Source organism: Charadrius vociferus, unplaced genomic scaffold, assembly GCF_000708025.1.
Source record: "Charadrius vociferus isolate BGI_N301 unplaced genomic scaffold, ASM70802v2 scaffold312, whole genome shotgun sequence".
Taxonomy (NCBI): domain Eukaryota; kingdom Metazoa; phylum Chordata; class Aves; order Charadriiformes; family Charadriidae; genus Charadrius; species Charadrius vociferus.
This window is the reverse complement of record NW_009647214.1, coordinates 623,092-637,637: the sequence shown is the minus strand read 5'-3', so window position 1 is coordinate 637,637 and position 14,546 is coordinate 623,092. Positions and strand designations below refer to the sequence as shown.

Sequence of the window (14,546 nt, the reverse complement as noted above, 5' to 3'; positions counted from 1 at the left end):
AAGCAGAAGGAAGAAAATTGAACCTAAATTAAGGTAAATTAACTCCACCTGAGAAGTGATGATAATGGCTGCTCAATTAAGAGAAAGAAGTGAGGTATCTGAAGGAACAATATGAGATGAAAGTAACTGGGAGCACAGTCACACATCTGTGTATACGTACATGGGGTAATCCATTGAGCGGCAATGGATGGGACATGAAAATCTAACAGAAGGATCACAGTGCCTCTGGGCATTATTCAGACACAGAAGACTACCACTGATGTCTCAGAAGAACAGACTACAATGGGTGAATTTTCAAGACTTTTTTATAGTAGCATCTTATTTCAAGTCTTACTTATCAGGTTTAAGGGGAAAACTCCTCTCGTATAAAATAGCAAGATATTTTAATTTCTACTGATGTACTTTTTCCTTGAAAAACTTAAGAAAGATACTAGTCAGGGCTGTCTCATATGTTATATCAGCTGCATACTCCTATATATGTCAGATTTCTATCTATGAATGAAAATATATTTGTTGTGACACACATTAGTTCAGATACGCTCTTTTGCAGATGTGCAATGGCTGGTTCTTTTCGACCTTGTCAGCTAGAAGACATCTTTCATCCTTTCAAATCTTTCACACAATCATTTTTGTAAAAACTGAGAAGGCATGTATGTAAATATTGCATCTGTAAAGATTTTAGATGTATTTTGTGCCTAATTTGCAAACAGAAAGTATTGAAGGACTTGAAAAAGATTCCGTATATGGAGAGGTTGTAAAAATCTTGTCAATATTGAAGCTCAGCCCTCAAAATTCTACTTGGGGATTCAGAGGGTGTATCATTCACCTACATCTGTGAGGTAATTACACTGATTGGGATCATTGACCACAAAAGAATAATGGAGTGACTAAGTTCCACTCACTGTGAGTAAATCTTTCAGAATGATGGCCTCAGTAGTTATCTTTTGTTCTTTAAAACAAAAGGGGGAAAAATAAACTATACAATTTTGTTCTCCGGTTCTCCTTATTGTCTTTTCATAGTAACCCAGACCCTCATCTACCAAGTACTCATTATTGTCCTCTGCCTTTTTACAGAAGATTACTGCCCCAGAGAAATAAGTCCTTCGGGTTCTCTCAAAATAAACAGAGTAGGGAAATGGATCCCCTTACATGGAGATTTATTCAACCTAACCTAGCCATCATTTTCAGGAAATTCTTTGTGTCCTTTCTGACAAAGAAGGATACTAGAAGTAGGGCCTCTAACGATAGGACATGGGGCCTGCAGCAATAGGACAGGGAGTAATGGTTTTAAACTAGAAAAAGGTAGATTCAGACTAGATATAAAGAAGAAAATTTTCACAGTGAGAGTGGTGAAGCACTGGCACAGGTTGCGCAGAACAGTGGTAGATGCCCCATCCCTGGAAACATTCAAGGTTGGTTGGAACGGGCTCTGAGCAACCTGTTGTAGTTGAAGATGTCCCTGTCCATTGCAGAGGGGTTGAACAAGATGACCTTTAAAGGTCCCTTCCTACCCCAAGTATTCTACAGTTCTAAGATTCTAAGTCTAGCTTAGTCTGGGAAACCATATTTTAGATGGCTGAAACCATGTGAGGAGTATATGACTCTGACAACTGGAAGAGGGATTACAAATGCACCTGTGAAAAACATTTTGATAGGTCTATTCTGATGTTCACAATGCTTAAAAACTAGCAAATAATACAGCAAAAGCACTAGGACAATTAAAAATGTAAAGAGCATGAGTTGTAAAAACATCACACAAGAAACAGGACTAGCAGTGACCTCTTGAACAATGTGGTACAGACAGATGACTAAACCCTCATGTGAAGTTAAGCTAAATGAACAGGATGTGAGAAACCACGAACCATTATATGAGAAAGTTGGTGGATATGACAGGAAACAATGTAACACTGATAAGAGTTACAGATAACACCATGAAAAAAGAAAAGCCAGTTATATGTAAAATGGCCTAATAGCACAGGTAATTGTAGGGGAGAACTGGGGACCTTCTGGGGAGCATAACCTTGAAAAGCCAGCAGTGCCCCTTAAGCATAACTGAAATACCAACCTCAGGTACGGATGTAGCAAATCTGAGACCAAACAAAATTTAATTAGTAGTCAGCAAATGTGGGGAAGGCAAAGAAATAGGAAAAGGAACAATGAGACATGCAAAAAACCCTGCAATGAGGGCTGTCTGTGGTATCTGCCAGGCAGTCCTGAGATAGATCTCAGCAGGCCAGAGCAAGACAGTAAATCAAATGTCTTGTTTTGATCATCCATGAGTGTTTGATTTCCTCCTGTGGTTTCCACCCTGCTGTGCGGGAGAGCTGCTGATCATGCACAACCCAGAATTCATTCATTCCCATGGTCAGAAGTCCCTGAGCTCAAGACGGATGAATCCAGGCCTTATGGCTTGACCACCTTATGAAAAGATTAGACACAGATTTTTTCCAGCATGTTTCAGCCTGCTCTTCACCCTGAATAGACTCTCTCTATGCAAGAGCTGGTGCACAAAGATGTCTGTGATGGTGTCATCAGGAAACAAAATACAGCAGTTTTTGGCTTTCTCAATAACTTCTGTTTAATCAGAGCTTTAAACATTGCTTTCTTTTCAATGTGACTGTGCCCTCGAAGTGTATGATTTGTTTCTCGTAAGGTTCTTTACCCTAAATAGTTCACCTTCATACTTCAGATGTCGGTGGGGAGTTGGACTAGATGATCTCTAGAGGTCCCTTCCAACTCTGAAAATTCTGTGATTCCGTGATTTGGTTCTCTGTCTTAGGGTATTCTCTTTGGTTGGTTATTTCTGAATTAATCAGAGCTTTGAGTATGCTGAGTCAGTAGAGCTTCTTTTGTACATAGTTACAACTTCTGTGTAATATATTACTGGACACTATAGAGAGGTGTTCAGCCTCACAGAAGCTTAAAATGTTTTGCTAAGAACCCTTTTGCTCATCAATGAGGGAGTCACACACGGACAGGAAAGGAAATCAAGGGGTTAAATATGACATAGGGTGGAGGATGAGCTTTGAGAATGGGACTGAAAAGTAAACCAAAGTTAAAGTACAACTACTCTGAATTTGAGATTCATGATCACTAGCACTTCTTTTCTTTCTCATAAAAGACTGCCTATGTCTTATCCTCTCCAATAACCACTGAACACTTTCTGTCTCACCTTTTCTCTCACCTTGACTTGTTCTTACATAGAAAAGATTAAATAAGGTTTATTTTTTTTAAAGTGAATAAAAACTCATTCAGTATCAACATTTATTAAGCTGTGTATAAAAATACCTGAAAAAGATGAGTTAAATGGCAGCAACTGTGTGTAACTTTCAACTTGAAATTAGATTCCACCATCAGGATACTGAAAGCTCTTTCTTAGATTTCTGTCATTCTCATAGGAGACTGTTCATATTTCTCAAATCAGTAGCATTTTGGAGGTTAGGTCAGCCATTCTTCAAAAGATATTTTCTGTATCCAGTCCAAATCAGAAAACAGGTCTCTTCTCTGTAAGGGTCAAACTGTCAGAAGCCACGGGTATTGGTGGTTTTCTAAGTGAAAAATTAAAATTAAATGTTTCTCTTTTTTTTTTTTTTAAAGAGATTAAATACAGATAGATTAAATTTTAATGAAATGAAGCAAAGGAGTTGGACTTAAAGAACTAAAAAGTCTTATATTATTATTTCCTCTTATTAGCAATTATTTCTTATTTAAGCTAACCAAAGGTCAAGCTTATTGACACCCAGTGCTTTTCCAAAACAGCGGTAGATGATCGTAACTTTGAATACTATGTTACAGATATTCAGTACTACCTCTTTCAGAGCAATATCTTTGTATGGCATTACTGAAAAGCAAATTTATTTTAAAGCCATTTACTGAACATTTGCCTACAAAATTTATTTTAACATTTGTATTCAAATCTGTTGCGGATTAAATGCAGGAATTAGCTGATCAGATGATCAATTGTATTTGTTTGATATTTCTTAGGGACGTACAGTGATCTTTCTCTCTCACTGGGATCAACCTGCTAACAAAGTATGTACAGTGAGGCTCTTGCCAAAAGAGAGCTCTTTCCCTTCTTCACAGATTTCCTGCAGAAGTTCACCTTTCACCCTCCCCTAGGGAAGGGTGATGCCCCATCCTGGACCTCTTCTCCTCCACTGGGTTTTCCATCCACCCAAAGCCTTATAAGGTCTACACTGCACCACCTGCCTAGATCTTTTCTCAGATGTATTTCTGTCTCAGAAACAAAAAATGCATACATTCAGTGCAAAACACATTAACAGCCCACTGCCGCATGTGTCCCTACACTTATGAACATCCCACATGATCACACGCTCCCGAAAACAACACTTTCTTCTCCCTGACCTCCAAGGCAGACCTTGGTTCTTTACACATTCCTCCCAATACAGACATACACACACAGAGATGCACACAAATATCGGTACAACCTACTGCAAGAAAATGATAGATGTCCTGATTCAGAACTACTGTGTAAACATGTTGAAGAGTACCACGGGAAAACCTGTACTTGGAATGAAGAACTAATTTACTTCAGAATAGTATGCATATTAATGAGATCCATTCAACTCTTAAAAAAAAACCCAAAACCAACTTCTGCACTTTAGAATCAAACTGTCTCCAGCATTGTCTTCAAAGATGCTTACTTTATTATGAGTGACATAGCTGATGTGACTAGATCCCCCAATCTTCCAGCAAGTTTGGCCAATGACCCGTATGTCTGCATCCATTTGGGGTATTTTTTTCCTGAGTTCATGTTAGGCGAGGAGAATTGGGACAGTGAAAAGAATGACTCTTGCTCTACTGAGTCTTGCTCACTGAGATGGCTAAGCACCACAAGAATTTTTTCCTGTTCCTAAAAGAAACTGGCCAAGTTCTCCTCATGCATCATGTAAAACACCATACAGCAGGGAAGTATTTGACTGTCATAAACTTAAACACTTTAGAAACAACTCATGTGGTTCAAGATGTGTGTCTACAGACATTGACTGTCAGACCTTGGAGGAGCCACATATATTGGCTCAAAACAGGATCTTGAATCTCCACTTCAAAATAAAGCCAAGGGGAAATGTTCCCAAGCAAGGAAGAAACACCCACAGCCTGTCACTCATGTCTGTGACAACCTCACCCTTCTCGGCTGACTCACTATGCGCCAGCACCGCAGGAACCAGAGACCTGCTGTAGGAGATCAGCAGGACTGAGCAGGCAAGGACAAGGGGGTGAAAGGGGTTGCCTCCTTCTCCCACTGCATTTCAAGAGACGCCCCTAGTTCCCACAGTGTCTTTCCAATAAACTGGAGAGTCTTGCACAGACGGGTAAATGTTGTGCTTGTTCTGAAACCTTGCACAGACCTAACCCTGGGCCCATCTCTTGGGAAACAACTCAGAATTGCTGCTTCCTTTCCTATCTCAATAGTCAGTATCTGACTCATTCTTTGTTAATAGTTAAATCCCAGACGTATGTGGAAATTACACTCTCGGTGCCTTTTACCTCCTTTGGGGAGGTGGAGTAGAAACAGGCCAACTGGCATACAGCTGGAAATAGGCCTTGAACTTTTTCATGGACAGCTTCCAGGTAGATGAAATGTCCTGGTCTTTCCTCCAGAGACCCCGGAGGCAGCAGCAGACTCGGGGAAACCAGTACAAGAGCAGGCTTGCTGTAGCTTCGCTTCCAGGCTCCCAGCCAGGTGCCCGTGACATTTTCCTCTAAGTCTCCTCACCCCCATCCCCTGGGGGGCTGACTCCTCTCCTATGCCTTTGGTCACATCTCTGCAGGGATCCTTATGCTTTAAACAGAGTTGAGGACATGGGGCTCAGCCTGGGCACCTCACCTCACACAGCCTTCACGTTTGTACCTCAAGGTCATGTATAATTTAGTTCTCTACATTTCTACAAGGAAGCTCTTCCAAACACTGTTCTGAAGGCTGCAGCTCATCTTACCTGGTCAGTCTCAATCCAGCTTTCACCCTGGATGGTTTCTTCTCCATGCCTTCTTCTTTTATCGCCTCCTTCCCTGCTGACTCTAAGACACACAGGTCAGACTGTACCACAGCCCTCTTTCCTCAACCAACAGAGGCCATCTTTTCTCAATTTTCCCCTCAGCTTTGGCTCCCCTTTCAGAGATAATCATACAAGCTCTTCTCTCCACCTCCCTTCCTGAAATGGTTACAGCTGGATGTCAAACATAATTGCCACAGCTGAAGACACGGGCCCTACTGTACAACTGGTTCGAGGTTGCCTTGCTTGAGCAGCAATGTTGGACCAAATCATAGATGCATAGAATCACAGAATCATAGAGTCATAGAATAATAGAACAGTTTGGGTTGTAAGGGACCTTTTAAGGTCATTTAGTTCAACCTCCCCTGCAAAAAGTGGGGACGTCTTCAACTAGATGACATTGCTCAGAGCCGTGACCAACCTGACCTTGAATGTTTCCAAGGATGGGGCATCCACCACCTCTCTCGGTAACCTGTGCCAGTGTTTCACCAAAGATGATCTCCAGAGTTCCCTTCCAGCTTCAACCACTACATGAAAATCAGGAACATGGACTATCTGACCAGGTTCAGTTTCTGGTTTTGGAAGAGAAGGTACCCCTTGCCCTCTATTCACTTTAAAGGAATCTGATGTTGTCAGATCAATGCAGACCTCACAATTTGGCCAGATCAGTCTGACCCTACATTTCATTCTGCTTGAAATCCTGCTAGATCAAAGATGTTGTGTGTCATGACAAATTACTCATCTACTTCAGAGGAGCTTGCCACTAAGTTCTTCCTCTCTTGAGTACTTCTGATCAATGCAGCTTTCTGATCAATAGGATCCACAGTTCATCAAAGCCATAAACCCATATTCAGTTTACTCAAGAGGAATCTTCACAACTGTCTCAGATTCCTATTCATCTGAGCTTCTGCTCTTGTCAAGATCTGTCATCCCCAATGTCTTCCATAAAGAGAGATGGGAAAGCCTAAGCAACCAATGGAACCTCTTCCTTCTTCTCCTACCTCCTCCCAATCTCAAAGTCCAAAGAGGTGTTTGAGTTGCTGTTTCTAAATTGGACCTATGCCCGCAGACATCTCTGCCAATGCACAGAACTAGTTTAGACATCACCCGTTAAACAGTAACCAGCACAGGGTATAGCAAGCGCACGAGGTGGTGAGAGTGCCTAGTAGGGATTGTCCAAGGGTAAAACCCCAGAGGGGAGCTTCTACCATTTCTTAGACGTGAAGCTTATGTCTTTGTATGTGTAGAAGTGTCATTAATGCCTGAAACTCTTAACTTCTGAAAGGAGATTGCACTCTTTGCCTGTATTTTCATCTTCTCAGTTAAATCTTTGCTGAAAGACAATGGATTGGGTCAGTCTTCTTCCTGTAGGGCTACTGTTTATACTCATTCTCCTGCTGATTCTGAAAAGACAACATGTCTTGAAGAGCCACGCAACAGAAAACTACCCCCCAGGACCCAGGCCTTTACCCATCATTGGAAATCTGCACATCATGGATCTGAAGAGACCTCACCTGACAATGCTAGAGGTAACTTCTGTTGTTCCTTTTCTTAGGTTTCTCTGTTTAAGGCAGTCACCGACCAACCAAAGGAGGTACAGATTTTTCTCTGGACAAGACAATTCTGCAAAGACAATAGAATTTATTGTCTGCAGTGAGTGGTCTTCCTATCGTATGATCTAGTGTCAGTGCAGGGGAATTGACTTCTGGCCACGTCAAGAGAATTGACCATTTCTGTGGAACACAGGAAGTGCTGGGGTTCTCCAGACAGGGGTAACTGGAAGAGAGGGGTCCTACAGTTCCTACAGGAACTTCTACCAGGGGCTGCTGAAACATTTAGTGAGGAGACCAGAACTTTCTGGAGTCTGTTTGGCAGACTCAGCCATCAGGGAACTAGCAGAAAACAGTTTATTAACCCTCCCCCTTCATCCTCACCATGAAGGAGGAACTTTCGTGGTTTCCCAAAGCAAAGTAGGACACAAACAAACACTGCTTATTCTTTCATATCTGATGGCAGTAAACTCCAGGACTTCAGGGAAGATGGTGTGTGACAGTCAGATAGTGTACGAATTTTGGGGTCCTCTCACTACCCTACTCCTCAAAGCCATGAACAGGAAACCTAAGAGTTTTAGACAGTTCCTGTGCCCTGATGTACTACCACCTTGAAAACTGGTCTCCTTCTGGGCCGGGGAACATTTCCAATATAACTCCTATAAGTTCTTAGCTTCTCAATTAAAAGTTACCTACAGAGTCCATGTGGTCAACACAGTTACCTCATAACTCCAGATGAAGCCATTCTTAACCTGCTTTCCTGGATTTCATTCCCACATGAGCCATGCTGTCTGTTCCTGCCTGGTTGTGATTGCACTTCTTGTACCTTGTCACTGAAGGCAGTAACTCCAGATGCACCTAAAGGCATAACTCCAGACTATTTAAGAGTTGTTACTCATTATTCCAGCCGATTTGTACGTCCCTGGATTTGTATACCAGGAACTGAACAGGTTTTGCCATGATTACTGAGAAATTCCCTTTCCATTTGCCTCTTCAAAGGAACACAGGGCCAAGCCTGTCTGCTCTTCAGCCTTTCCTTTAGCCCCTCCAAAAATCTGCGACTCAAATACCTAACCGAGCATTACAGACCCCATTGTGAGCATTTTTCTTCATAAGATATAAAGTATTTTGAGTTTGCTGAAAATCATCTTCTTTTATTGTCCCCTTTCATCCCACTAGCTATCCAAAATATATGGCCCAGTCTTCAGCATTCAGATGGGACCAAGGAAAATGGTGGTGTTATCAGGATATGACACAGTGAAGGAAGCTCTGGTGAACCAGGCGGATGCATTTGCAGGGAGACCTAAAATACCAATCGTTGAAGAAACAGGGAAAGGAAAAGGTGAGTGTGCTGTTCTGTTCCCCATACACACACCTTCTGCAGAGAAGAATGAGACTTTCTCCCTGGAGAGGAGAATGCAGAATGTCTCACTTTGTTTTGCTAAGCATGTGAGGCAATGAAGGGGAGTTGAACAATGTGTGTTGATATTCATTGGGGATATGGAGAGATGTACACATAAAAGTACACATAAACACGTAATTTAGAGGTCTGAATCTGTAGCAAAGTCTTCCCTTTGATGTGACATGTTGAGGAGCTGACACAGGAGAAGCTGATCTCTTTTCACAAAGGCCACCCCTGCAGCCACCCAGATACCAAAACCTTGCTACATAAACCCAGTACAAGCTGGCAAAGAAAGGTCTACTACATCAGCAGCACTACCTTCAAATACTCCTTGTGAGACTGATATTATTGAATGCTTATTTTAAAATTTCCAGTTCAATTTACATTTGAGACTACATCTCTCTTTAAGAGAAAATAAACAATAACTTACGCGTTTAGTTTGCTTCCCCAGAGGGAGCTCACTCTTGCTCTGAGTTCTTCTGGTGCAGATTTCACCCTCCACAGATGTTAGACTCTGAACCTGATCTTTTGATTCCCATAAATATTGATGGAATACATGGAAGTAGGGACATGAGAGACTGTTGTCTTCTGACAGGAAAGCAAGGGTGAGAACATTTGTGTCTTGTGACCAGCTCTGAGTAACCAACGTATCACTAAATGCCAACCTATCTACAAAAGCTTTCTTTCCTCACTAGGGACAGTTTCTTCAACAAGACTTGAAGGAAGAATAAGAGAGCATGATAGGTGCAAGCAGAGTAAATATCAGCACCAGCCTGACTGAAACTTCTCTGAAGATGCCACTGAGAATTCTCTACAACTTTTCTAGTGTGTAGGGGTGTGGGATTACCCCCATCAAGTGGGGAGATTTTCCAAACAGATGCCCATAATTGAGATTTCATTTATTCTCTACCGTCTACGTAAGAACACAGGTGCTCTTGAGAGAGGATGCATCTTACCTAAGGGAGACATCTAAGGTTAATGTGCACAGTCACCATCCCAGGTGATGTCCCAGAGGCACAAATCCCACTGTCTGTTCTAAACAAAGCTGAACAAAAGCCCTCATGTCTCAGGACACATCAGATACCTCATGAACTCAGACAGGGGCTGCTTCCCTCAGAGCTTTCTCCTGACATATCTTTCCTGTCCTATTTCATCCTACATGGGGACACAACATGTCTTGAGAGACTGACAGATTTCCTGATAGCGCTTATCTTTATCAGGATTCAGGGTAGATGAAGAATCTTTGCTCTTATGATGAAATTTCTATTTCTGTGTTTTCGTTTTCCTTTTCAGGAGTTATATTTTCTGATGGAGAAAACTGGAAAGTGATGCGAAGATTTACTCTTACAACCTTACGAGACTTTGGAATGGGCAAGAAGGCCATAGAAGATCGTGTTGTAGAAGAGTATGGATGCCTGGCAGACACCATTGAGGCACAGAAAGGTGGGGGAAGTCTTACCTTCGTAACACACTGATTTTCCTCAAGCCTCCTACAAAAATGCCAAGAGTCAAGGAAGAAAAGTCTCTGAACTCTTTCAGAGATCTACCTTTCTCCGGCATCCATGCTCCAAGGAGTTTATATGAGCTGTCCTTGTCTCTCTACCTGGCAATTGCCTGACATGCAGATGAAAAGTATTCATTGAGGCATTGGAAGTCAAACAGGGAGTCAAACATCAAACAGCACGTCTGAGAAGAGTAATTTGTTCCTCCATGCGCAGCCTTTGATTGATTTAGTGACATTGGGAGAGCAGAAGACTATTGCAAGGACTTGCATACCTATACTAAAAATTGTCCCTAAAACTCCTTCCAACAGGAGACAGAACATCCAGTTACACATTTCACCAGCATCATCCAAGATTATTTCTCACTAGGCTCAGTCACCAACAGCAGGACTTCAGTTCTTTTGATCAAGCAGACTTGGGATAAAACCAGATTCTAGTTCAGGCTTCAAGTCCTCACCTTGAACCCCTGAAAGCAGGAGCCGTATGCAGCAGAGGGCTCTAGAAGCTGTAGAAGTGAGAGCCCCAGCAGGAAAGATTGAGTGACCAAAAGCTACTGAATTAGGAGATTGGACCTAAAGGGCCAAAAGGGACACAATCCAGCTCTCCAGGAATACTGGTGATAAGGGACAGCCCAAGAAGGCACTGGTGAGGGAAATGACAATGCTGAGTTTCCCTAATACCAGGAAACTGTAAGATCAAGTATGCCCAAACAGAGCAGCCTGGGGAAGGGCCACAAAGACCCGGAGCCACAATAGCCTTGTAGAAAATGGAGGGGAGCACAAAAGACTTGCCTGCAGTCTCTGTTCTGTTTAGGGACTGTTCTATTGGGGGCTTGTGAACCCTGAGGTGGGGGAGCCTTTCCTCCTGCCATCTCTGTGCTTATCATGTCCCAGACTTCATCAATCCTCTGCATGCTACTTTAATTAGTTAGAATAACTATTGACTTTGTTGTTTGCACCACCTTTTCCCATGCTAGGGAAGCCCCTTGAGATGACTCTGATGATGAATGCTGCTGTTGCTAATATCATCGTATCCATATTGCTTGGAAAGCGATATGACTATGAAGACCCCACATTCAAAAGGCTCCTGACATTGGTGAATGAAAATATCAGGCTATTTGGAAGTCCATCAGTTTCGGTAATTCATACTGTTTGAATATTGCTCTTCAGAAGCATGACTATAGAGTGATACACAGAGGTACACCTCTCCAATGCTGATCATTGCAACACATTTAGCTGTACATGACAAATGCACCTGAAATGGCAGAAAGTGGACCTCTGATGCTATTTATGGATTTATCTTAGCAGCTTAGCCCAGGAAATTTAAAGTTCTCACTTTTGTGAAGAATTGAACAACACATGATACAATATGAGGATTCTGTCCCCTAGACATAGAAGTTGGTCATTATTCCCCATCTCCCATTACAAACAAGGACAAAACCATTGTTGGAATGCCTGTAATTACCTCTTAAACTTGAGACTCCCAGTCGCAACCAGTGTGGATAGGGAGGGATGGATTCTTTAGGAGCAGAGAGGTAGGAAATTGCGTCAAGGACATATGCACAAACATGGGATTTCTAGGCTACCATCGACTAGTGTGATTAATACTCAGTGTAAGAGGGAATAAATATTATCCATTTTACACAGTTGACCAGGGAAAAAGGAGAACAAAGGAACATGGTGCATCTTGAGTATAAGTCTATACGCCATTTTCTGTAAGGCCGTTTCTTAATATATGCTGTTGAATGGTGGTACACTTGCTTAGCAGCTGCTTTTTCTTCATCGTTATCTCTGCATCTTGCAGGTCTACAACATGTTCCCAGCCCTTGGAATTCTCCTGAAGAACTACAAAATTTTTATTCAGAATGTAAAAGAAATCAATGCTTTTATCAAGGTGACTTTTATAGAACATCTCAAAGCTCTGGACAGAAACGACCAGAGGAGCTTTATTGACACTTTCCTCGTGAGACAACAAGAGGTAATAGAATCTTAGCAGCTTCTTCAAATCTCCTCACTTTCCTTTCAGGACTGGGTAGATTAACAAATGTTCTTCAGCAGAGATCTAGCATGTGCAAAAGTCCTACCAAAAGCTGTGGTCGAACTAAAAGACTGTGCAGTCATTTCAGCTAGGAGCTAAACTGATCACAGACAAGCATCTTTTATGTGTCCCCAGTAATTTAGCAGGAAAATACAAAGCACTATTTCAGCAAGCAAAGAAGCTGTCTTTACCGGTAGTTTAAAATTCCTTTCTGTACCCCAGCATTTCTGACTCTTTTTTTAAATTCACATCCTCCTTCATAGAGACATACCCAGGGAAAGCTCCAGGCCCAGGAATCTTCGGTATATATTTCTTAGTTTCAGTCACCAGCTCACACAAGATTTCATTCATCTGCTTGAATAAAACTCTCGTTTTACAGTTCTTGTAAAACTGTCACAGTGTTTGTACCCAGCCCTTACGTCTATGTAGTATGGCCTCAGGAGGTTTCAGCCCAAGTTTGCTATGGCAAAAGCATGGGTTGGCTGCTGGACTACAGGGGAACATGAACCACCCTTCTAGGTTCTCTTTTGATGCTAGTGGCAGGTAAAGGCAATATCATCATGGATCATGTCCCCAGTACCTCCTGAGTTCTTGTCAAAACTCTGCTCTGGCAGCAAATTTAATTCTTCTTCCCAACAAATCTCATCCTGCAAGATGCTCTGCTCCATGACCCATGGGAAGGAAAACTCTGAAGCAAATGATCGAGTCACATGGGTGGCCTCAGTGACTGCTTGCTCTTTTCCAAATCATTCTTGTCATTACTGACATTGTCCAAGCTGAAGACCCTTGTTGACTTGAACGTGTGTTTTTGTGGGCAGCACAGGCAGTCCAAACACTCTATCTCAATACCCAGCTTCGAACAGGTTTCTTAAGGCATCCTGTCAAAAATTTCTTATCCTTTACACTTGTCCTTGAGGGCTGCATAAGAAAGATTTTCCCTGTTTTCCAATGAAAAAGTGCCTTCCTGAATCTTTAATCAGCTGATGTTATTATTGTTTCATATCTCCAGGAGAATGGAAAGGCCAATGGATACTTCCATAATGAAAACTTAACTGAGGTTGTAAGAAATCTGTTTGCAGCTGGCATGGAGACCACATCCACCACTTTGCGCTGGGGCCTTCTTCTCATGATGAAATATCCAGAAATTCAGAGTAAGTGGAAACTAGAAAATCAGCAATTTCATTCTCATCAGGTCACCTCAAATGTGACTTCACATTGAACAGAGCTGAACAAAAAGTGAATTCTCCACATCCCCCTATTCCGAGTGGAAGGAAGAGACATTCAAGTGATGTATCTATGTACAATCCCTATTCCTTTTACAGAAAAAGTCCAAGATGAGATAGAGAGAGTGATAGGGTCGAACCCCCCACGAATAGAACATCGAACTCAAATGCCGTATACGGATGCTGTTGTCCATGAAATTCAAAGGTTTGCTAATATCCTGCCATTGAACTTGCCTCATGAGACTACTGTAGATGTGACCTTCAAAGGTTACTTCATTCCCAAGGTGAGACAACTTCTGCACTACTTTTCTTCCCTCCATTCCCAGTGTAACACATCTCCCTTTCAAGTCTTTCTTGCATCCAAGGATGCTTGCTCACACTGAGGCTCTCACAGCTACTTTGGCAGGACCTGCCTTATTAAAGCAGGTGTTTTGAGCTCCAACACTCGACATCACTCTGATGGTGACAGCAACGCCATGCTCAGTGCCATAACTGCTCTGCCTTGGCTTGCAGGGAACCTACGTTGTCCCCTTACTGGCCTCTGTCCTGCAAGACAAATCCCAGTGGGAGAAACCAGACATGTTCTATCCTGAGCACTTTCTTGACGCCAATGGAAAATTTGTGAAGAAAGATGCTTTCTTGCCTTTTTCAGCAGGTATCTTTCATTTGATTTCTAGGGTTCTGAGGGGAACCAGACATCTAAGACTCCTTTTCCATTGGAGCTGGCCTCTCAGATTCTTCCCAGAGGTCTCCTCTCCCCTCCTCTCCTCTCCTCTCCTCTCCTCTCCTCTCCTCTCCTCTCCTCTCCTCTCCTCTCC

General features: G+C 42.3%; 1 protein-coding gene across 1 annotated transcript in view; it reads left to right on the top strand.

Annotated features, from left to right (window-relative positions):
* The first annotated feature begins 7,357 nt into the window (after positions 1–7,357).
* Positions 7,358–14,546, top strand: part of LOC104296079 (cytochrome P450 2K4-like) — a 7,567-nt gene continuing 378 nt past the window's right edge. The window contains exons 1-8 of the mRNA XM_009895908.1: positions 7,358–7,543; positions 8,744–8,906; positions 10,260–10,409; positions 11,445–11,605; positions 12,272–12,445; positions 13,515–13,656; positions 13,828–14,012; positions 14,242–14,383. Coding sequence (XP_009894210.1) covers positions 7,358–7,543; positions 8,744–8,906; positions 10,260–10,409; positions 11,445–11,605; positions 12,272–12,445; positions 13,515–13,656; positions 13,828–14,012; positions 14,242–14,383 — 1,303 coding nt within the window. The remainder of the gene's footprint in view (positions 7,544–8,743; positions 8,907–10,259; positions 10,410–11,444; positions 11,606–12,271; positions 12,446–13,514; positions 13,657–13,827; positions 14,013–14,241; positions 14,384–14,546) is intronic.